The sequence below is a fragment of the Mus musculus genome, chromosome 11 (assembly GCF_000001635.26).
Source record: "Mus musculus strain C57BL/6J chromosome 11, GRCm38.p6 C57BL/6J".
Lineage (NCBI taxonomy): Eukaryota > Metazoa > Chordata > Mammalia > Rodentia > Muridae > Mus > Mus musculus.
The window spans coordinates 77,407,493-77,430,696 of record NC_000077.6 but is presented as its reverse complement, the minus strand read 5'-3'; the positions used below and the strand labels follow the sequence as shown (position 1 = coordinate 77,430,696).

Genomic DNA, 23,204 nt, shown 5'->3' with positions numbered 1-23,204 from the left:
TTAAGTGAACTTCTGCAGATAAGGCAGAGTCAGTGTTTTCAGCTGCAACCAGGGTCTCATCTTCAAGGGACATGTCACGAAACCTACTGGTGAACAATTTATCTAGTGTTAAGAGGGCAAATGGAAGACACAGGATGACAGCCAAGGTTTTTGAATTCTCAGCCCAGTTTACTAGTTGACTTCCCCCTTTCATCTGTCATTGGGCAGTGACAGTTCTCACGTGTGTATGAATTTCTTATCATTCATTCATACTGACCATCATCTCAGTGTGAGGCTCTGAGCTGGGTGGATATAAATTCAAAAGATGAAGATGTAATCTCTACCTTTAAAAGCTCCAGACTAATCCTTACTAATTAGAAAATTTCAAGCTATACTTATTTTTATATCTTCAACTAAGCAACTATTTTTTCTTACTTGGAATTTTTTATATGAAAACTATAAGTTCATTTTAGCAATTGTAAACACCTTTCTTGTCAGAAGAAAGTAGGGCGTATGCATGGCACTGATCAGGATGTCGTCTATCAAGGCAATCGGAAACGAGTCATTCTCTTCTTCCTTTGGCCTAGGCAAGCGCTATCAATGAACTTCATTTCTAGCAACTACATTTGATTTTTAAAGAGTACCAAACACTTGGGCATTTGTTTTTCAAAGCCTTTCAATTAATACAACTCATCTTTCTTGGGCGGGAAGATGATCAAACAGTTGAGAGAACAACTGTTCTGATTTTTGTAAAATTATACCTGAGCACTCAAAGCAACTCTAAGGATTAAAGTTACCCATTGATACTTCTTTGACAGGAAAATATAAAGATTAAACAGGGACTTCTGTTATACAGGGGTGTCAGCAATTGCTCTGTGTGCTCACCCTCGGTTCTGCAAGTCCTCTAAGTTCGAGGCATTCCATTCTGAGCCCTATGAAGTAAAAAAGACAAGGTGAGTATTAGCAAGTCAACCAAACACAGCATCCTAAAAGGAACATGGGGGAAACAGAGGTTCTAAACAGTGACTCAATAACATGTACTCAATGCCTCTTAATACCAGGAACTTAATGTTATCACATCTAGTATTATTAATGTCACATCTAGTATTATTAATGATAGTACAAGAAATTATCTTTTCCTGGGTGTGGGTGGGCGGTAAGTGTGTGCACATGTGTGAACAGACAAGTGTCACCTGTGTATGTGGAGTTCAGAGGACAACTTGACTTCCAGGAGTTGGTTTTTGCCTTTCACCATGTATGTTCTGGGGGTCAAATTCAGGTTGTCAGGCTTTAGGCCAAGTGTCTTTACCACTGAGTCATCTTGCTGGCTCCAGTGATTTCAAACTTCAAAGCCTACTGTTTTATCTCCTAAGAACTGGGATTACAGGGGGTACCAGTAAATCAGTTTGCATGGTATTGGGAACTGAGCACAGTGTTGTGTTCAGGTTAGGCAAACACTCTATTAACTGAGGTACATCTCTAACCATAATTAATTAATTTTTTATAATTTTATCTTATTATATGTGTGTCTGTATGTACACATGTGTGTTTGTATGTACTCATGTCATGTCATGACCTCCACATAGGAAGTCATACAAGGGGACAACCTGAAAGAGCCTTTTCTCTCCTACCATGTGGGTTCTGGTGATTGACCTCAGGTCATTAGGTATGGTAGCAAGTGTCTTTACCTGCTGAGCCACCTTGCTGGCCCCTGGATTTTCCCTTTAAGAGAGGTTTATGGTGTACACTTCCAGTTGAGGATCAAAAATTATGAATATGATAAAGGTGGCCCATTTAATACTACACTATTTCTCTGTCCTACCACAAGTATAAGCAGCTTGTAGCTGAATTCTTATTTGAAAACTCCCTTCTAGAAAGGATCTGTAATGCCAAATCTTGAAAAAGATAACCAGTAATAAAAATTCTGACACTTTATTCATAAGCAAGATTACTCTGTGTCCAATACTCTTGTTTCCCTTGCTCAGCTAAAAGAAAAAGTTGCTGTTCTGCAAAAGGTCTCTATTCACATGTAGGTTTTTCTCAGCCAAATCGGACAGCCTCCAGGAGAGCTGTTGATACTAAAATCTGGTTGGGCAAAGGCTGCCAGCAAGAGAAATTGTACAATCTTATAAGAATTTAGATGAATCCTTCCCCTAATAATAACCTGGCTACCCAGCAATCAGCTTCACTGCAGATTTTCTTTGAACTATGTTCTAAACATTCCTTCTCCATATCAGCTGATATTTTTCTGAATAAACAGATCTCTGTGCAGTATACTGCAGAGCTGAGCTTTCTTCCAGAGTGAGGGAGAATTGCTGCCTCTCCTCAAAGTCTGGTTGAGCTCCAAGCATGGCAACTATGCATGAAATGAGATAACTTTGAGAAAAGTAACTCTGCAACTTAAAACTAGAATAGATTTCTTTTTCCATGCCAATTGCTGGGAAAGTATATACTCACTGAAGAAGACAAAGACATAGGACATGTGGCACAAACTGAGAGGAAGCCATCAAAATAAGTATAAGATGTTTATACAACACCTTTCAAGCATGTATTTTGCATGTTGAATAAGGTTAAATTTTAGGATTCTATTTGGAAGTTATTTCCTTAAATATGAAAATTATCCATACCTTTAATCCCAACACTCAGGAGGCAGAGGCAGGCAGATCTCTGAGTTTGAGGCCAGCCTGATCTACAGAACAAGTTTCAGGACAGCCAGACTTACATAGAGAAACACAGTCTCAAAAAACCAAAACCAAACCAAACAAAAACCAAACAAAAATTAAAATTTCACAATGGAAAGAAATGTCTAATCTTTTGGTTTTCATAGAAAACCAAACTGTTGGTGAAACTGAAGAGATTTTTTTCCTTTATTCAAAACTAAGTACACAAATGTGTACTTTAGAAGTCCAGACTCTAGGGGCTGGAGAGACGGCTCAGTGGTTAAGAGCACTTGTTGCTTTTCTAGAGGACCTGGGTTCAGTTCCTAACACTCACAGGGTGGCGCATAACCATCTGTCTACAATTCTAGTTCTAGGAATTTGGTGTTATCTTCTGACCTCTGCATTAACGTGGTATACAGGCATATACATCCACATAAAAAGAAAATAAAAAAGGTAAGAAGAAATCTAAGTGGGGTATGATAGCACATGCCTGTAATCCTATTCCTCAGAAGTACGAGAAAAGAAGAGCTCCTACCAGTTCAGCTTTGCACAGTTAATTTCATAGCTATAGTCCACATGAATCAAACTAGAGACAAACATGTTCTACAGTGCCAAGCTTTCAATGGCACCAAATCTGACTGCACGGTAAAATAAACTCCAGAATGTTCAGAGTGCAGTAACCCAGTTTAGTCAGTTTCTGTGTGTCTATCCTTCTTCTATTCCTTTTCCTGGCTTCTAAGTAGTTCAGTTCACATATGTGTTCATTAGAAATTGGAAATGTTACATAGCTGGATATAGATAATACTGGCCTTTCGATGAATAAGGATAAGAAGCATTTGAAGCATATTTGGCAAAAATATATGGGAAGAAGAAACAAAAATGATACTTTAGCATTCTTCTTTGCTTTTAAGTATTCTTGTTAACCTTGTTCACACTACCACGTACATGTGAAACTAGAACTCTTCAACTCTAGACAACTTCCTATCTTCTCTGCCCTTAACCCATCTCTGTGTCTTCCTTGAGGCATTACAGGTCACTGAATGGGAACTACAAAGAACAATTTTTAGTTATTGACTTCTTGGTAATCATGAAAAGTAACTTGAGGGCTCAAGATGCTGTGACACGGCTTTATATGCTCAAAAGTCCATGGCTGGGAGCTGGTGAGATGGCTCAGCGGGTAGAGCACTGACTGCTCTTCCAAAGGTCCAAAGGTCCTGAGTTCAAAACCTAGCAACCACATGGTGGCTCACAACTACCAGTAAGAGATCTGACGTCCTCTTCTGGTGTGTCTGAAGTCAGCTGCAGTATACTTATTTATGTGTAATAATAAATAAATACTTTAAAAAAAAAGTTCATGGCTGAGGATGTAGTTCAACGATAGAACACATGCTTAACACGTGCAAGGATCAGGATTCGATCCTTAGCACTCTAAACAATAGCTAAGCAAATACAGCCCAACAGACTTTCTGTTACAAGAAGGTCCCATCTGCTCTGATGAATTGTATTAGATATATATATATTTTTGTTTTTGTTTTTTTTTTGAGACAGGGTTTCTCTGTGTAGCCCTGGCTGTCCTGGAACTCACTCTGTAGACCAGGCTGGCCTGGAAATCAGAAATCCCCCTGCCTCTGCCTCCCAAGTGCTGGGATTAAAGGCGTGTGCCACCACACCCGGCACCAGCCAGGCCGGCTCTTAATGGCCTAGGGAATGCGTTTTGGAAGTGGAACCTCAAAGTGGTAGATATATTGTATGAAACCACAAGCAACTGACATTTTTGACTCTGAAAACAGATGACATATTTAATAACCTAGAGGAAGAAAGCCTTGGTTTGTGGCATTTGCTAAATTTCTTGGTATAAATATTCCCACTACACTCAAGTTTTAATCCACATAAAAGTCCATTGAAAAGGGAACTGGGAAGGTATGAGCAGCAGCAAAACATTCTGTAGCATCCCTGCCATACGTCCATGTAAACAGCACTAACAGCACAAATGACGACTGTTAGTAACATCAGGTAGTGAGATGATTAGAAACCAGCAAGGCTTGAGTACACAGAGCCTATGCTTTTAATGAGTTACATGACACGTTTTTTCGATTTATTTATTTTATTTACATGAGTGTTTTGTCTGCCTGATCTCCTGTGTACCAGATGAATGCTTGGTAACTGCAGAGGCCAGGAGGGGGCTTCAGATCCCCAGGACCTAGAGTTACAGATGGTTCTGAGCCATGTGGGTGCTGGGATTTGAATCTAGTTCCTTTGCACAAATAGTAAGTACTCTTAACCACTGAGCCATTTTTCCAGTCCAGTTATATTTGTTTAAATATAGTAAAGTAACAATTTCTTTCCTTCCCATCTTGAGTCCAAAGCTAGTTTCAAAATACCAGTTGAAGTGGTTTTAAAACTTACCAGGAATACATGCTCAAATATCTGTGTGGGACTGTCCATCTGACCAAGGATCACGATCATTTCATTATCTATGAATTCCTTAAATTCTCGCAAGTTGCACACCATCTGCATCTCCAGCTCCGTGCGTATCTGAAACAGAGGTGATGTGCTGTATTCATCTCTGTAAGGCTCCTCTGTGTTTTCAATACCAGTTTAGCTCCCTATCTACTGTTATCCCACTTCTGGCTTTGGAACAGCGAGGACTCAGAGTTGCTTACCTCTTTGGAGGTGATATTCTCCAAATCCTTTTGCATCATGATCTCCCTTAATTTAGTCTTAATAAGCCTTTCTGTTCGCTCACGTTCAGTTGGTCTGAGAATAAACAAGTAGTGATTTTTTTTTTTGTAAACAACTTAATCAGAGCAATGAATTCACCATTGGATTATGTTTCCAAACTATTTCTCTTACTCTTATTTATACTGCAGAAACAAATGAAAATTGCAGGCGAATACATAGTGAGTTTCAAGGCAATGTGGGTATTACATAATGAGACAATTCCTAAAACAAAACCAAAAACCAAAGCTAACAATAAGAACACACTCCCAAACCAAACCAACGAACATTAAAAAAAAAAAAAACCCATATAGAATATAAACATGCAAAAATTACTTGAACAGGTTCTATATGTTTTTTTAAAATGTCAACTCTTTTTTAAAAATATTTATTTATTTATTATATGTAAGTACACTGTAGCTGTCCTCAGACACTCCAGAAGAGGGAGTCAGTTCTTGTTATGGATGGTTGTGAGCCACCATGTGGTTGCTGGGATTTGAACTCCTGACCTTCGGAAGAGCAGTCGGGTGCTCTTACCCACTGACCCATCTCACCAGCCCTCTATATGTTAAAACATCTTTGAATACATCATAAATATACAGATTTATGAAGAAGCAAAGATGAGCTGCGTGTATCAAGTGGTCTCATGTTCCTGTCAAGGGCCTTTGGATAGCATTACTTAGTGAGCTAGAATACCAATCTGGGTAGCCTAGTGGTGTGACTCAATAGAACCAGACCTTAAAACGCCATTCTGATGATCTGTTCTGATTATTCATGGCTGTGGGCCTATAAGCTGGGAAAGAAGGAGAGCGGATCCATCTCCCTCCAACAAGGCAAATTTTATTGCAAAATGGGTTGTAGGGGGTCAGCTATTTGGATGGAATAGTTTCATCCAAAACACTTTCCTTTTCATGGCAACTCTCAGAATAGCTCTGTGAAAATTTTTATGTTTTTGGAGACAAGGTCTTGCCATGTAGTCCAGGCTGGCCTAGAACTTTCAATCCTCCTGCTTCAGTTTTCCAAGTAATGGGATTATAAATGTGTATCACTGCCCTTTCCTTCCTGCTCATTTCTGTAAAGTTTTTATATTAACAATATTATTTTATAGTTAAGGAGACAAATGCTAAAAGATACACTGGTAATCATATACATTATCAGGGAAATCAGATCACTCAGCCTAACCTAGCTCTCTCGCTAAAGCATTGTGCTGTTTTCTAGCCTTCTGACTCTAAATAAAATTACTCAAGGCCAGATGTGGTAGCACATGCTTTAGTCCCAGCACACTGAGTTCGAGGCTAACCTGGTCTACAATGCAACATACGTCTAGGACAGCCAGTGCTACACAGTAAGACCCTGCCTCAAAACAAACAAGCAAATAAACAAAATAAAATAAATCTATTCTTGGAACTTTACTATGAAATCAGCCTAGGCGGCAGACTCTTCACTACCAGAAAAGCATTGGTTCTCTCTAGAGGCACAGTTTCATTATGGAGAACTTGAGTACTTTCTATCCCATCTTTGTTCCTACCTACTCGAGAAAGGTATCTGTTCTGTATTTCCTTATTTAGAAATGGACATGGCCTAAGCCTTCAGGCATCCTGCCTGTTCCTGCTGCTTACAGCCTTATCACTGCCCGCAAAAATAGCCTTGGTAATCTCCAAGGCTGCAGGCTGCACTCCACACCCTCAGGGCTCCACATTGCTTAGGCACTCAGCTTCTCATGAAGCACACAGCACACAGCACACAGCACACTGCTAACACTCGCTTGTTCACAGCAAGGCATTTCTGTTGTGACTAAGAGGACAATTCTTATCTAGGCTAATATGGGAGCAAATGTGTAAGGACAGTCTTCCACTGAAAAGACGTGTTGATAAAAGCAGATTTTAGCAGCTGTGTGCATGCATGGGTTTGATTTCTTAGTTCAGCAGTTTTTCTCTGAGTCCTTTACAATGATGTGACCTTGAACAAGGTCTTTCTCCTCTCTAAGCCTAGTATGATATTAGGTGTACACTGGGGAACTCCATGTGGACATGCCCCTCTTGGATTACAAATACAAACTGTTCACAGTAAACACTGTAAATACATTTTGCCTCACATTTTCTTGTATTTTCACTATCCTTTTATAAGCTTTTAAAGTTAATTTGGGTAGGAAGAGGACACAGAAAGGCATTATAGCCCACAAACACATTCCCCTCTTTGATGCTACTGGAACAAATGTGAAAATACAGAGAAAACAAAACTAACTAAAAAAATCACTCTATCCAGATATATCCATGTCCTAGTTAGGGCTACTATTGCTGTGATGAAACACCATGACCAAGAGTTGGGGAGGAAAAGGGTTCATTTGGCTTACACTTCCACATGGTAGTCCTTCATTAAAAGAAACCAGGACAGGAACTAAAACATAGCAGGAACTTGGAGGCAGGAGCTGATGCAGAGGCCATGCTTACTGTCTTCCCTCTGATGGCTTGCTCAGCCTGGTGTTTTACAGAACCCAGAACCTCCAGCCCAGGGATGGCACCACCCATGAAGGGCTGGGCCCGCTCCCATCAATCACTACTGAAGAAAATGTCCTACAGGTTTTCCTTCAGGCTGATCTTATGGAGGCATTTTCTCAATCAAAGTTCTTTCCTTTTGACAACTCTTTGTGTCAAGTTGACATAAAAGTAGTCTGCGCATCATCACTGATACTCTGGTCTACAGTGTCCATGAAGTCATTTTCTACAAAGATAATTTATTAATACATCTTAAAACTAAGAACTAAAATTCAGTAAGTAAATTTACTGGGTGACAGGCTCTCTCACTGTTTTGTTTGTTTTTGCTTAGGAATGTCAAGCAATCCCTTCTGTGCCACAGATCCAACGTCTTCTCAAACAAAAGATAACTCGGGAAGGAAAACATTAGTTTACTGACTTGAAACATTTATTCTCTATTTTGAGATGGGGTTGGTTCTACTCTATGTAGTCCAGGCTGTCCTAGAACTTGAAACCCTTCTGCCTCAGTCTCCCAAGTGTACTGTGTGCTACTATCCCCTGTATTGAGCGAGATGGAACATCCATTTCTCCAAAACCCACTAACCAGCTTCACAACATGAAACCATGAAGATCCCTTTCCACAGATTCCTATCTCGTTGGTTACTATGATATCTTGAAAGGACTCGGTCTCCTGGAAAGACGGCTCTAGAATCAACAACTCCCTGTTTTTGTTTTTAAATCAAATAATGTTTTGATTACTTTTTGGCCTAAAATAAAACCACAATTCAATAGAAATAAATTTAACCCAGATATTCCTTTAAAGGGATTGGAAACATCTTTCTTTCCTGAGACAGGGTTTCACTATGTACCTCTGAATGGCTTAGGACTCGCTCTGTAGACCAGGCTGACCTTGAACTCAGATCCCCTTGCCTCTGCTTCCTTAGTGTTGGGATTAAAAGCGTGGACCTCGGGGGGGAGGGCCTGGGGGACTTCTGGGATAGCATTGGAAATGTAAATGAGGAAAATACCTAATAAAAAAAAAGTGTGGACCTCCAGTCCCGAAGAGTATGAACAGCCTTGGTTGCAACAGAATTTGATAAAAGATAAGACATCAACTATTGTTACTGGGGATTTCATCTAAAGGAACAGTGTTCTCCTTTGAAAGTCAGCTTAATTTCTTAAGTAACCCTTCAAAAGCATCTTGCTGTTAACTTATCTAATGATCCTTTTATAGCCAATTCCTCCAAATTCAAATTTCAAATTAGTGGAATCTGATTTTTATAGCATTACATTCTTGATATGGTTAGTCCATTGTGCCCAGGAATGAAATTCCTCAGGCCTTTGCAGGTGATAGAAGGCTATTCTTCATGTATGACATATGTGGTGTAGGGTTAGTTCCTGAGGAATTTGCTGTTTAGGACATGTGCTTCCACAGTCCTCAGCAAGCCAACTTACATGTCTGTGAAGAGGGCTGGAGAGTCAGGCCGATGAGACTGCACATCCTGCATAGCATTCCACTCATTGACTGAGGACTGATCTGAGTTGATATGGCTCTCGTAATAACTCACCCAAGTGAGAAAAAGGCTGCCTGGATAGTAGTTATGCATTCTGGCCACTTCACAAGCCTTGTGCAAACTCTGTAGTGCAGACCTGAAAGATAAGCCTAAAATGAGCACTGTAGAATTATGGGGTACCAAAGGATAAAAATCACTTCTATCTCAAACTTGTCTACTTTTAAAATTTTACAGAGTATCATTTTCTGGAGAATTTCCTCCCTCCACAGGAGTCAAGAGTCTCTGATCTTGCTTGAATTCTCAAGGCAAGGAGCTGGGGGAGGGGGAGAGAACTGACAACTAACTCCCCAGTGAAAAACAGGTCCAGGACCTATGGCCTCATATACTTGGATTCATGTTGTGACTGTCATTAGCAAACAAAAAAATCTCAACAATTAACTATTTAAAATTTGTTTCTCTTTGGCACAGAATCATGGGATAACTTACTCTCTATGATTCTTATGGGCTCCACAGAGGCCAATGCCCCTAAGCCACAGGGATATGTGCTTTGATGTTCAGGGAGTACTCATCTAATGGCATTTACCATTCTTGCTATCTTAGTCTCCTGGTTCTTTAGACCATTTATTCATTCACACGACTTGCCTTCTAAGAATAGCTCTGGCTACATACACTGAAACTAAATTAAACCTCCTGACTCTGAACTCAGAAATCCAAGAAGGGTAAACAAAACTAAAAACTATCTTTTTTCTATTTACCTACACTAAAGCCAGAAATGCTAGAAAGTAAACAAGACACACAAAAGAAATGCTAGGAAGTAACTTACACAAAACCTAGGACCTTCTACATTTTGTTTATTGGTCTATCTCCAGTGCTTAAAAATAAAACCTAGCTTATAGCAGAAGCTCAAATAAATGTCTTAATTGGCTATAAACTGATGTTTTTCTCTTAAAGGAAAAGGAAGTGCAAGAGAATTCTATGACCATTCTCTTACATATTTTCTTTATAACACTTATTTATTTATTTTACTATTTTATGTGAGTAATTTGACTGCATGTATGTCTGTGCACCATGTGTGCCTGATGAAGTCAGAAGGAGATGAAGGATCCCTTGGAACTATAGTTACAGAGGATTATGAGCCACTGTTTGAGAGCTGGAAATTAAATTTAGGGAGTTTGCAAGAGCAATACGTATTTTTAACTTTTGAGTTTAACAATGTATAACACCTATAAAATTAAAAAAATTGATATATGATTTGATACACATGCCACAGTAGCACACATTGGGGTCCAGAGGTGAATTTCTGGGTGTTAGCTCCCTCCTCAACCAAGAGTATCCTAAGATTACACACAGGTTGTCAGTCTGGCCAGGGATTTTACCTGCTAAGCCATTTCAAAGATCTTACATATTTTTAAAAAATACCTTTTAATCCCCCCACTTTTTTTTTTTTTTGAGACAGTGTTTCTCTGTGTAGCCCTGGCTATCCTCGAACTCAGAAATCCCCCTGCCTCTGCCTCCCAAGTGCTGGGATTAAAGGCGTGCACCACCACGCCTGGCCAACTAAAAAGGATTTTAAAAACATAACCTGTGGTTTTATTTCTGAAGTGTGTATGTGTGGTATATGCATGTGTACACATTTGTGTGTATGTGTGTGCATCTGTGTACTTGTGCATGTGTGCTCCTGCATGTGGAGCCACTGTTGGGTACCTCCTCAGTCCCATTTCTTTGAGACAGAGTTTCTTACTGAGCCTGGAGCTCATCAATTTGGTGAGGCTAGTAGGGTGATTAGATTCAGATTTGTCTGGCTCTATTCTGTTGTGTGTGTGTGTGTGTGTGTTTTAAAGTAGATATTTTGGATTGAATAAGTCTCTATGCTTGTGCAGCAAACATTTACCTGACATCTGTCAGTCCCCTAAGATGTTTTCTATTACTCAAAATAGGCAAATGCTCAGAAAAATTCAATTGCACTCCAGAGATTCCAGGCATACTCTCTTCATTTGGAAATTCACTCTTTACAATCATACCTTATAGACCTGCTGCAGCTATAATATACTCAGTGTTAGTTGCTCCAGATACAATGGCTACATATAGAAACGGGAGACTATAGTACATATAGAAACGGGAGACTATAGTACTCTTTGTCTGGTTAAGGAAGCACCTGGTCAAAATACTGCTTTGATTCATCGCTAATATTTTTCTTATATGACTTTCAGTTCAATATTCCTCAAAAAAGTTAACAGAACAATTACTAGTCAACATCAATTCTTGATCTGCGGTTATTACTTGAATTAAGGCTGCTTTGTCTTCCTCTTCAAAATATATCTGAAAAGCACTGTCATTCTACTCTATGCATGGGAATAGATAGGCTAACTGCTTCTGAGTATTAGTCAAAGGGGATCATTAAGTTTTCCATAAAAATTCACCTGTGAACTATGCTGTGAACTATCTATAAATGTGGTATAAACACATCTAAAACTGTCCCACCTCAGTTACTTCATGAAATATTAAGAAAGGTAATTGTTCAGTGACAATGAGGATTCACTTCTGTTATGTAGGTTTAGATTATTTCCTGGATTATTCACTCTTGCTTTGCTTGCCTTCTATGTATCCGGGGCTTCTATCATAGAACAGGCACTAGAATGTGAAGCAGAAATTTATTTGTTGTGTATGTGTGGTATGAGTGTTTGTGCATTGCAGATTTGTGTGTACATGTGTATATGTGTGCTCAGGTAGGCCAGATGTCAATGTTGTGTGTCTTCCTCTATTGATGTCTACCTAATTAATGGCCATAGCATCTCATTGAACCCGGAGCTAGACTTGGCTAGACTGGTGAGCTATCCAACTCTGGGGATTTGCCTGTCTGGCATGTTACTTTACTTTTTTTCCCCAATTCTCTGCCTCACTAAGGTTTCAGATAAACACTGTGCCTGGCTTTTACATGAGCACTGGTATCTGAATTCAGACCCTTACGCTCACATGATGAACACTTTCTGACTGAAACATCTCAGTTCCGAGAAGCTAAAGGCTACTGACCTGCAAGTCGCATTATTCCCTGGTTATATTACATCATTTTCTAGATAAGTAAACAAGAGTTTATTCTGTCTAAATAAATAAGATACTCTCAGGACAGTTATGTAACCCTAGCAATGCCTCAGTTCTCTCAACCACAAAGGGTGCTAACAACACTGCTCTGTGGTACTGGTGTAATGATTAAATATAAGTCATTCAAAACATCTGGCACACAGTTAATAGCTTAAAAGTGTCAATATATGGTTGGTTATTAACATCGGCTTCTTTAAGTTTTATTTGCATTACACAAACAATTGCTAGTATTTCAAAAGAAAATTCATCTATCTATAATGCAACTCTGTCAATGCTTATCTCTGATTATCTTATGAAGCTAAAAGCTAGTGCATTGCAGTAAAACGTAGAGATGTAGTACTCACACTAAGCATGGTCATTGTGAAACAGTTCTAACAGGCTCTTTGATAATCCATTAGCATCTCTTCTAGAGCCTAGTAGTTCCTCTGAATTTCACTTGTTCACCAATGCACAAAGCTTTCCATTGTGAAAATTTAAAAATTGCATTTCTGGGCCACCTTCAACCATGGCTACCATGCAAACAGATCTCACACGAACGCGCACACAAACACAAACACACACACACACACCTTCTACATATACAGTATTCTCATAGTGGACTGTTATTTCAAATAGTTCTTCTTTAAGAAAGCACTGTTTTTACAACATTAAAGAACTTTTAAAAAATAGAACAACTTTTTAAAAACCCACAGTTTTATAGAGATATCAAAAGCCATCTTACCACATTGCTTGCACAGATACAGGTTTGAATATGTGAACTCTGTTATCTGTTGATACGCTGAACCCACTAAGAGCAAAAGAGAACAGACACAAGTCCACAAATAAGGGTCAGGCATTTCAAGTTTGCTACAACAACCGACTGATTAAATAGAAGAAACAATCAGATATGTCATCTAGAAGTAGGATGTGACTGAAAAGTTTCAACATGGCAACTGAGAGAAGGAGAATCAAAGTATTCTCCAGGGACAAGTGCCCTGCCAGGTAACTGGATTCTCGTGGTCACTTCTAGACATAAAAACATATGAGCAACACCAGATGGACCCAGCAGGCTTTATATAAATATATGTATATATGTGAATAAATATGAAATAATAATAACTAAAGAAGAAGTTGTGGATTTGCGAGGGGGTAGTAGAACATTAGAATTGAAGAAAGGGTTGAAATGATATAAAGATAGTACTCATATACAAAATTTTCAAAAATAAATTTAAATTAAGAAAAGCTTCAACAAATTGATTTTATCTATTAGGTAAAATTAAGGTATTCTAATGTGTATTTCTGTTTGGAAGCCTTTGATTCATAGCAAACCTGACCTGGGTTTTTATAAACTGGAGCAAACATTTCAGTCTCTTGGGAACACATTCTAAAAACACCAGGAGGTGGGGGTGGTTGACTGGAAGGAACTGGCTCAGGAAAGGGGTCATACAGCGGGCTGACAGCTGGCAGGGGATGCAGAAGGTTATTTGAAACAGAACACATCACCCTCTGGGAGAACACAGCAAAAGCAGTCTCACATGTTCACATTGAAGGGTGAGTCAACAAACTATTACTTCTTTGCCTGGCTTCCTAACATGGCTTAAAAGAACAGAAGTGAGAGACCCTGGAAAGTTGTATTTTACTAAATGGCAGTTTTAGGGCCTTACTGAGCTGCTGACACGTCAGTTCAGTTGGCCACAGTGGACCTCCCATTCAGCTGAATGAATGAGCCACCAAGACTAAGATGAGCCACCCCTGAGCTTTCTGTAGGAGGGAAAAGAGAAAGTGCTTACCCATCACCATCCAAATGAATTAGGGTGTCACTCCAGAGAGGCAAGACCAAGCCCATGGTACAAGTGCTACTGCAAGACAAGAAATAATCTCTAACTTACTTCCTGTTATTCTGGGAAGCAGTCATCATTTATTAACTTTCAACAAGGGATGATCCCTAATGGCTTATCCTAATGATGACACAGTAGTTCCCAACCTGCGGTCACAATCCCTTTAGGAGTCGAACAGCCCCTTCACAGGGGTGGACTAAAATAATCAGAAAATACAGATATTTATATTATAATTTGTAACAGTAACAAAATTAAAGTTAGAAAGTAGCAACAAAGATAATTTTATATGGGAGAGTGTAACCACAACATGAGGGACTGTATTTATTAAAGGGTTATAGCATGAGGAAGGTTGAGAACCACTGCCCTAAGCAGTAACTTGTGTCATAAATGTTAGAGTAGACAAATCTCTGTCATATTACTATTAATCCTGTACATATCCCAGGGTTACTTGGATTACTGCTGACTTGCATGTGGTAGGACTTTGCCCAGAATACAGTATCTAACTCAATTCCAAGGGTTTTATCCTTTTGCTTTTTGAGGGGATGGGAGTCATGGACAAAGTTTCACATAGCCCAGGTTAGCCTTGAACTCTTGATCCTCCTACCTTCACCTCCCGAGTGCTGGGATTATAGGTTTGCACCACCATAACTGTTCTCAAGGACTAGTTGTGATGTCAAGAACTATTTCTGGTTGCTCAAGATCTTGGAATAAATTATTTATTCAACTTTAAGATATATTGAATACAATACTTAACAGTCTTAAAAGGAAAGATATTAAAAATGTACAGAAGTAATAGTCATGGCTTGTTATCAAGTTAGAGAAATAAAAATACAATTTAAATAAAACAGTCCTTGGTCTTGTGTGAGTGAATATGAGTGTAAATGAGATTTTAAAAAATACATTTTATTTTTATTTTATATGCATTTTGTGTGCATCTATGTCTGTGTACTACTTGTATGTCTGGTGCCTATGAAGGCCAGAAGGTGTTAGATCCCCTGGGACTGGAGTAATAGACAGTTATGAGCTGTCATGCGGGTGCTAGGAATTGAACCTGAGTCCTCTGGAAGAGGACTGCTGAGCCATCTCTCCAACCTCCTGTTTTGTTTAAGAGAGTCTGACTATGGAGTCCAGACTGTTCTTGAACTTGAAATTCTCTTGTCTCAGCCTTCTCTACCTTGAGATTATAGGCGCATGCTATCACCCCTGACAAAATAATGCTATGTACTGAACTAGCACTGCTGAAATGTAGAATAGGGATGTCAACAACCAATAAAAGGCTGATCGTACTATGGAATACGAAAATATTTTTCAGGTTCTGGGGGTTCTAACTCAGTAGTAAAATATGTGATCTGCCCCAGGTTCAGCCACACACCAGCCTAGGAAGGGAACTGGCTCTAAATGAACAGAACAGGTTGGTGCAGAAAGCCCTGGACTCCTGATCAATTAATTGTATGCTCCATGACTCCACTTCTCTGGACAACCTTTATCATTTCCATCCATTTTTTCCTCTTTAAGGATATTTAAAGTTTTCAGTTTTGTTGGGTATGGTAGCACACACCTTTAATTCCAGTATTTGGGACATAGAGGCAGGCAGATATCTGTGAGTCTGAGGCCAGTCTGCTCTATAACAGTTAAGTTTCAGGCAAGTCAGGCTGATATTTAAGACTCTTACCTCACACACAAAAAAACCTTTTGAAAATACATGAATGTGTATGCCATCTGTTTATGGGCACGTGTGCATGAGTGCAGATCCCAGTGAAGGCCAGAGGCTTCAGATCTCCTGGAGCCAGAACTACAGGCAGTTGTAAGATAACCACTGTTGATGTTGGGAACTGAACTTGGATCCTCTGCAAGAGTAATACATACTCTGCTTAGCCATCTCTTTTGCCCCTTATTAAGGATGTATCTTAAACTACCTCCTGTTTCTGGACATTTCCCAAAGCATCTTTCATCTGCTCCCTCCCAATATATCTACAGAGACAGCATAGTATAGCAGAAAGAACACTGGACATGGGAGTGGAATGGTGTAGTTAAGATCATGGCTCTCAGTCAGATGGACTCTGGAATCTGGGCTCTAGCAGTAATAACTTTTCTCCAGGGCCTTACACAGGCTGGGCCAGAGCTCTCTACTTCTGAGCCACTCCTCAGCCTTTAAACCATGTAGTCTTAAACAAATTACTTAATTGCTTATGTTTGTCTCTTCATCTATAAAAGAGGGACAAAATAATCTTTACTACTCTGTTTTAAGATCAAGTATGTGAAAACATATATGCGGGTTTCTAAACATAATAGTTTCTATTCAATAAGTATCTACTCTGCCAAATATCTGGATTTAATCCTTTTTGGTACTGAAACTCTGACTAGTTACTTAACTCTTCTCAGCTTTACGCTCTTCATCTTTCAAAGTAGGTTACAAAACCTAGCCTCACAGGAAAGATTAGAAGGGGGGAAGGGAAAGGAGGAAATGACATAATTATGCTTCCTTTCCTTTTTATTAATTATTTATTTACTTTACATCCCAATTGCAGCTTCCCTTCTCTCCCCTCCCCTTTTTCTCGGGAAAGGGATACCTCCCAAATGTGTAGTTATGTTTTAATTTTTAAAAATTAAAAAAAGGATTGAAAAAGGCTAGAGAGATTGCTTAGTTAAAAGAACTTGTTGCTCCTTCAGAGGAACCAGGTTTGGTTCTCAGAATCATATGTCAGCTCACAACTGCCTGTAACTCTGATTCCAGAGGATCCAATGCCTTCTTCTGGCCTCTATGGGCACTATATAGACACAGCACACAGTTCACAGAGATACAGGCAGGCAAAACATTTATTTACATAAAATAAAACATTTTAAAAAGATTTAAAATAAATCTAGGTGTGGTGGCATAAGGTACCTGGGAGACTGAATTTGAGTGTTTTAGGCACCGGTTTATACAGTGGTGCCTTTTGTTCCCCCTGTCTTCCCACCCTCCTCAAACAAACAAACAAACAAACAAACAAACAAAAAAACAAGGAGACAGAAAAATATTTAATCGCTCTCTTCCTCTCTCTCAACAGTTGGTCAAGGAATCAAGGAGACATTATAATATAAAACATAGATGCACATCAAACTTTAGTGCATCCAATGTCACAAAAAGTATGCTACTGGAGAAGGGGGAACAAAAATACCCATGGAAGGAATTACAGAGACAAAGTTCAGAGCGGAGTCTGAAGAAACGACCATACAGAGACTGCCCCACTTGGGGATCCATCCCATAAACAACCACCAAATCCGGGCACTATGGTAGATGCCAACAAAAGCCTGCTGACAGGACCTGATATAGCTGTCTCCTGTGAGGCTCTGCCAGTGCCTGGCAAATACAGAAGTTGATGCTCACAGTCATCCATTGGATGGAGCACAAGGGTCCCAATGAAGGAGCTAGAGAAAGTACCCAAGGAGCTGAAGGGGTCTGAAGCCCCATAGGAGGAACATCAATATGAACTAACTAGTACCCCCAGAGCTCCTTGGAACTAAACCACCAATCAAAGAAAACACATGGTGGGACATGTGGCACTAGCTGTATATGTAGTAGAGGATGGCCTAGTTGGTCATCAATGGGAAGAGAGGCCCTAGGTTCTGTGAAGGTTCTATGCCCCAGTATAGGGGAAGGCTAGGACTGGGAATGGGAGTGGGTGGGTTGGGGAGTATGGGAAGAGGGGAGGGGATAGGGGCTTTTCAGAGGGGAAACTAGGAAAGGGGATAACATTTGAAATGTAAATAAAGAAAATTTCTAATAAAAAAAGAAAAGAAAAAAATAGGTGATTTCAACATCACATTTCTCCAATAGACAGGTCATCTAGACAAAACATAAACATAGAAACATCAGAATTACAAGACATAATACATCAAAAGGACTTCTTAACAGATATCCATAGAAGAAAATTCCACCTAAACACTAGCAGCCCATGGAAACCTCTCTAAAACATCTTGGTATACAAACAAAAAACCTTAACAAATTCAGAAAAAGTGAAACAATGCCATGTATCCTATTTAAGCATAATAAAATAAGATTTAAAGTAGGTAACCAATAGATCTTTAGTAAATATACAAACTCATGAAGATTAATTAACTCATTACTAAATGGCCAAAGATTTAAAATCTTTAAAGTGAAAAAACATGTTAATTCATTAGAAAATTAACATCAAATATTAACTTAGAATAGGTGTTCTAATGCATCTGAAAGAGATGTAGGGTGTCAGGCAGCAAGACACAAGCAGTTTAAAAGCATCAGTGATACCAAATGAAAACTGTTGAAGGTGCTGCCTGAGTTCAAGGATATCCTGGGCTTCACAGTGAGAACTTCTCTCAAAGGAAAACATCTGGGGAGCAACAAACAAATACCAGACCACAAAGCTCTGCTATTTTATAACCTGAGGCATATGCACTGTATTTTGAAAAACAACTTTAAATTGTATTAATAGGAAATTTTGTCACTTAAAACTACAATACGCTTCTCAAAATAAGCTAAATAAATTGGCTACAACATCACTACTTGTATTTATCAATCTATCTTCTACTTTGACTTAATGGTGTTTTGAAACATATTTTCATATTCTGGCATATAAAATAATATAACAAATTCCTTTAAGAGTATCTGAGCACTAGCATTCTGAAACCAACAGCACTTCTTTTACTGTAAAACAGGCTTGCTCAACAGAAGACATAACAGGATTTTATATCTTTAGCTCTTCATGTCCCAGTTTGTTTTCTAGACACTAAAATTTTGTTAATGGAATGGCATCTTTTAGGTATGATGCAGGCAGGATCATTAGAACAAACTGATGTGGTTTGCTGAGGATAAATTACCAGTTACCCATGGAAAGTGTCTGCCCTGGTATCTGATGGCTAACACTCCAGAGTGAGAGTCAGAGTTACTGCCTCCAGCCTCAGGGGGAAGCCTCAGCAGTTTCCATGCACCAAAAGTTCCTGTTCTACAGGGTTTCCAACTGAGGAGTCAAGGGGAACTGAACAAAGGAAATACAGCCACAGCAATTCTGTTTAACTGTACCATACTGTTCTACAGGGGAGCTGTTAATCACACATGACTAAGAAAGTAAATGAAATTTGACTAGTTATGATGAGAATTTATTTTTTTTACATATCATTTTAGTCTTTACTTATTTAAATAGCCAGGTGTCAAATGGCAAAAATACTTGACAATATAGGTCCACATAGGTAAAAATCCAAACCAGAGGTTAGAAACTTCCATTGAATGTGGAAAGGTAGGTATTTTCCCTACTTCCTCGTCCTTGAGATAGTCTTATATATAAGACTGGATGTCCTGAACTTACTACGTAGACCAGGCTGGCCTCACCTTCTTGGCAATTCTCCTGCCTCTGCCTCTGGAATGATGGGATTACTGGAGCATGCCACCATTCTCAAAAAATGAGTATTTCCTTACTAAAAGGGCTGTTACTTATGAAAAACACTAGAAGCTACTGCAAGAGAAAGCTTCCTAAAAGTGGTTGCCAAGCCTCTGTAAAGTCAGAGCATATAATTAAATGCTGTAACTGGTATACATGTTCACAACACATTTCCCAAGCTGACTTTTGTCTTTTCCCCTCCTAACTTGTCATTCCTGGGAAAAGGGCAAGGAAGCTCAACTAAAGGACGATGCTCTTGATTGGACGGCCTGTCAGCTTGTCTATGGGGCATTTTCTTTTGATTGCTAATTGATGGAGGAGGCAGCTTATGGTGGGCAGTGCCATCCCTAGGCAAGTGGGCCTGAGCTGTATAAGAACTACCTTATTTATACATGTGAGCCTGGGAGCAAGCCCGTCAGCATCCTCCGCTTTAATCCCTGACTCGAGGTTCCTGCCCTGGCTCCCCATGATGTTGGTCTATAACCTGTGAGCTGAACTCTTTCCTCCCAAACTTGAAAAAAATTTTTAATTTTATTTTGTGTACATGGGGTAGCATGCTGGAGGCTAGAAGAAGACAACTTGAGTTGGTTTGTTCCACTATGTGGGTGCTGGGGAACTGAACCCAGGTTGTTGGGGTTGACAGCAGGCTCACATACCCACTTAGCTATCTCACCAAGTTCATTTTGGTCAGTGTTTTATTGCAGTAACACAGAGCAAAGCAAGACTACTTCTATGTACAAACTAGAGTAAACCAAGATTTTGGAAGATACTTTCTAGAGATACTAGGATTTCCCTGCCCCCAACTCCAAATCGGAAGGACAATCATTGTCATCTATACCCCTTCCTCCAAACCCAGGGCTTTGTGCGTGCATGTGCATGTGTGTACGAGTGTGTATAAATTTCCCTAGGCCTGGGCCACGCCCCTCGCTATTGCACAATTCCATTTTAGTCCTAAACCAGGAAGTCATGGTTTGAGACATCTGGCAGGATTTCCTGAGGCTTATTATCTCAGAGTGTAAAGATCTGCTTAGCAGCCACATTCCACAGGCTTCTCAAAGGTTCTTCAGAAACAGTAGGGAAATACAACAGAAAACCCTAATGCCTTAAGGATATAGACCCAGCTCCTTCCAATAATAACCACAATGATCTGGAGTCGGTCTGAGATATCTTTAATTACAGGAAGCAAGGTACATGTGAGTTTTGAACCCAAGACCAGTGGTATATTACCAAGAAAGGCGTGAGCCCTTGGATTATCAAAGTAGAGCATTACTGATGGAAAGACTAGATTGGCAGGAGAAAAAAACATTACCCCAGAGCTATGTTTCCATTTGCTTAATTTTATCATTAGTACCCAACAATAAGAGAAAAGTAAAGAATAAGAGTAAATTAGAAATAGTCAAAGATTTTTACCAAGTGTCACTGCCTCTGAAGATCATGGTCAAAACTTATTTCCTAGTTTTATGCCTTGATTTTTGTGTCTATGTGTGTGTACATGTGTTCATATTTTTATGGGGTACATTTGGAGGCCAGAGGTCATCTTGGGTGTCTTTCTCAATTGCTCGTCACCTTAGAGACAGGTTCTCACAGATTTGGCTAGGCGAGCTCCTTGGCTGCTCACAGAAAGTCCAGGGATTACCCTGGCTCCACTTCATTTGTTGTTGTTGTTGTTGTTTGTTGTTTGTTTTTTTTGTTTTTTGTTTTTTTTTTTTTGAGACAGGGTTTCTCTGTACAGCCCTGGGTGTCCTGGAACTCACTCTGTAGACCAGGGTGGCCTCGAACTCAGAAATCTGCCTGCCTCTGCCTCCCAAGTGCTGGGATTAAAGGCGTGCACCACCACTGCCTGGCGTGTCTCCACTTCCTTACCCCTGGGATTATAGGCTCACACTGCTGTACCTAGATTTTCCACCAACGCTAGGAACTGAACTCAGGTACTTGATCTTACATAGCAAACACTTTACCCTGAGCCATCTCCTCAGGTTGTCATGAATTGTTTTTTAACTTAAAAATTTCATTACCATGTATTCACTGTAGATAATGGGCTTCACTGTGATACCTTCATACATCTATGTTAACCATTTTCATAAACATGTACATGTGGTGGTTTGGATGAGTATGACACTCTCAGGCTTCTGAGATGACGATACTTGTGTCACTACTTGAGGAGAATTAGGATGTGTGCCCTTGTTGGAGTAGATGTGGTCTTGTTGGAGGAAGTGTTTTACTGGGTGGCCTTTAAGGTTTCAAGAGCTCAAACCAGGCCCAATGGCTCTCTCTTCCTGCTGCCTGTGGATCTGGATGTAGAATTCTTTGCTTCTTCTCTAGTACCATGTCTGCCTGCATGCTGACATGTTCCCTGCCATGATATGATAATAATGGACTAAACCTTTGAAATTGTAGGCAAGCTTCAATAAATGCTTTTATTTTTTTAAAATAAATGTTGTGGTCATGTTGTTTATTTATGGCAACAGAATAGTGATCAAGACATATATCAAGAATACAAACTGGGTTTAGTGGCTCACACCTTGAGTCCCAGCACTTGGGAGGCAGAGGTGGGCTGATTTCTGAGTTCAAGGTCAGCCTGGTCTACATCAGAGAGATCTTGTCTCAAAAAGATAAAACACAAACGCACAAACCTCATCCTCTTACCTTCTAGCCCTACTTTATCTTGAATTTTAAAAGCTTAATTATACAAGACACTTTTGCAATAGCTTTAATAACTGTAACAGGTTATTTTAAAAGTAGTTCTCTTAAAAAGTAGTTTTCATGCCCCTTCCCCATTTTTTATGGTATCATACCTGTCATTAGAAGAAAAATCCATTCCCAGGACAATGCTTTCTTCAGTGTCTTGTCTACCATTAGTTGAAACCACGACCATATAGCGTGTTCGGTTTTGGTAAGTACTTTCCAGTCTTACAGCCTGAGGTTAACAGATAACAAAGAAACAAAAAAATTAGAGAAATTTTAAATCATTTAACCCTTTTTTCCCCCCTTTAAGCCAGCATCTCATAGCATGCCACCAAGGCAAGAGAGTCAAAAGTTGGGAGACCTAAATTCAAATTTCAACCCATATAGTAAACTATAAAATCTTTGATGTAATACTAAACTAACTAGAGAGAGATAAAATAATACCTGTTATGTTGTTTCTAAGAATCTGGACATACAAACCAAACTTAAGACAGGCCTCATACCCAGCAGGAGAAGGCCAACACAAAATGAACTCAATGGTGTTTCTTTGGAGACTTTTTTTGAGGGGGTCTCAATATTGCTTTGTTGATTTTGTTTTGTTTTGTTTTGTTTTGTTTTGTTTTGTTTTCAGAGACAGGGTTTCTCTGTGTAGCCCTGGCTGTCCTGGAACTCACTCTGTAGACCAGGCTGGCCTCGACCTCAGAAATCTGCCTGCCTCTGCTTCCCAAGTGTTGGGATTAAAGGAGTGCACCACCACTGCCCAGCGTTGGTTTGTCTTTTAACCTTACTTTTGCTTGTGTATTACGGTTTCTGATTTTGTGTTATCACAGATTTGTGTGTGTATGTGTCTGTGTTTCTTGTGTAT

At 39.5% G+C, this 23,204-nt stretch overlaps 1 protein-coding gene across 6 annotated transcripts in view, besides 1 other annotated feature; it reads right to left on the bottom strand.

Moving 5' to 3' along the window:
- Nucleotides 1-23,204, bottom strand: part of Ssh2 (slingshot protein phosphatase 2) — a 244,064-nt gene that overhangs the window by 29,524 nt on the left and 191,336 nt on the right. For 3 of the 6 annotated variants that reach the window (XM_006533227.4, NM_177710.4, XM_006533229.4), the window contains 7 exons: nucleotides 22,450-22,571; nucleotides 14,214-14,282; nucleotides 13,166-13,231; nucleotides 9,287-9,481; nucleotides 5,303-5,396; nucleotides 5,046-5,174; nucleotides 865-911 (listed from right to left, as the gene is read on the bottom strand). In XM_006533227.4, the coding sequence (XP_006533290.1) occupies nucleotides 865-911; nucleotides 5,046-5,174; nucleotides 5,303-5,396; nucleotides 9,287-9,481; nucleotides 13,166-13,231; nucleotides 14,214-14,282; nucleotides 22,450-22,571 (722 nt within the window). The remainder of the gene's footprint in view (nucleotides 1-864; nucleotides 912-5,045; nucleotides 5,175-5,302; nucleotides 5,397-9,286; nucleotides 9,482-13,165; nucleotides 13,232-14,213; nucleotides 14,283-22,449; nucleotides 22,572-23,204) is intronic. The other 3 variants (XM_030245966.1, XM_006533228.4, NM_001291190.1) reach the window with 1 other exon arrangement.
- Nucleotides 6,256-8,228: an enhancer, noted in NCBI's record as "VISTA enhancer mm146". NCBI's record gives its function as "enhancer in: heart[9/9]" and the evidence as "EXISTENCE:transgenic organism evidence [ECO:0001131][PMID:17130149]".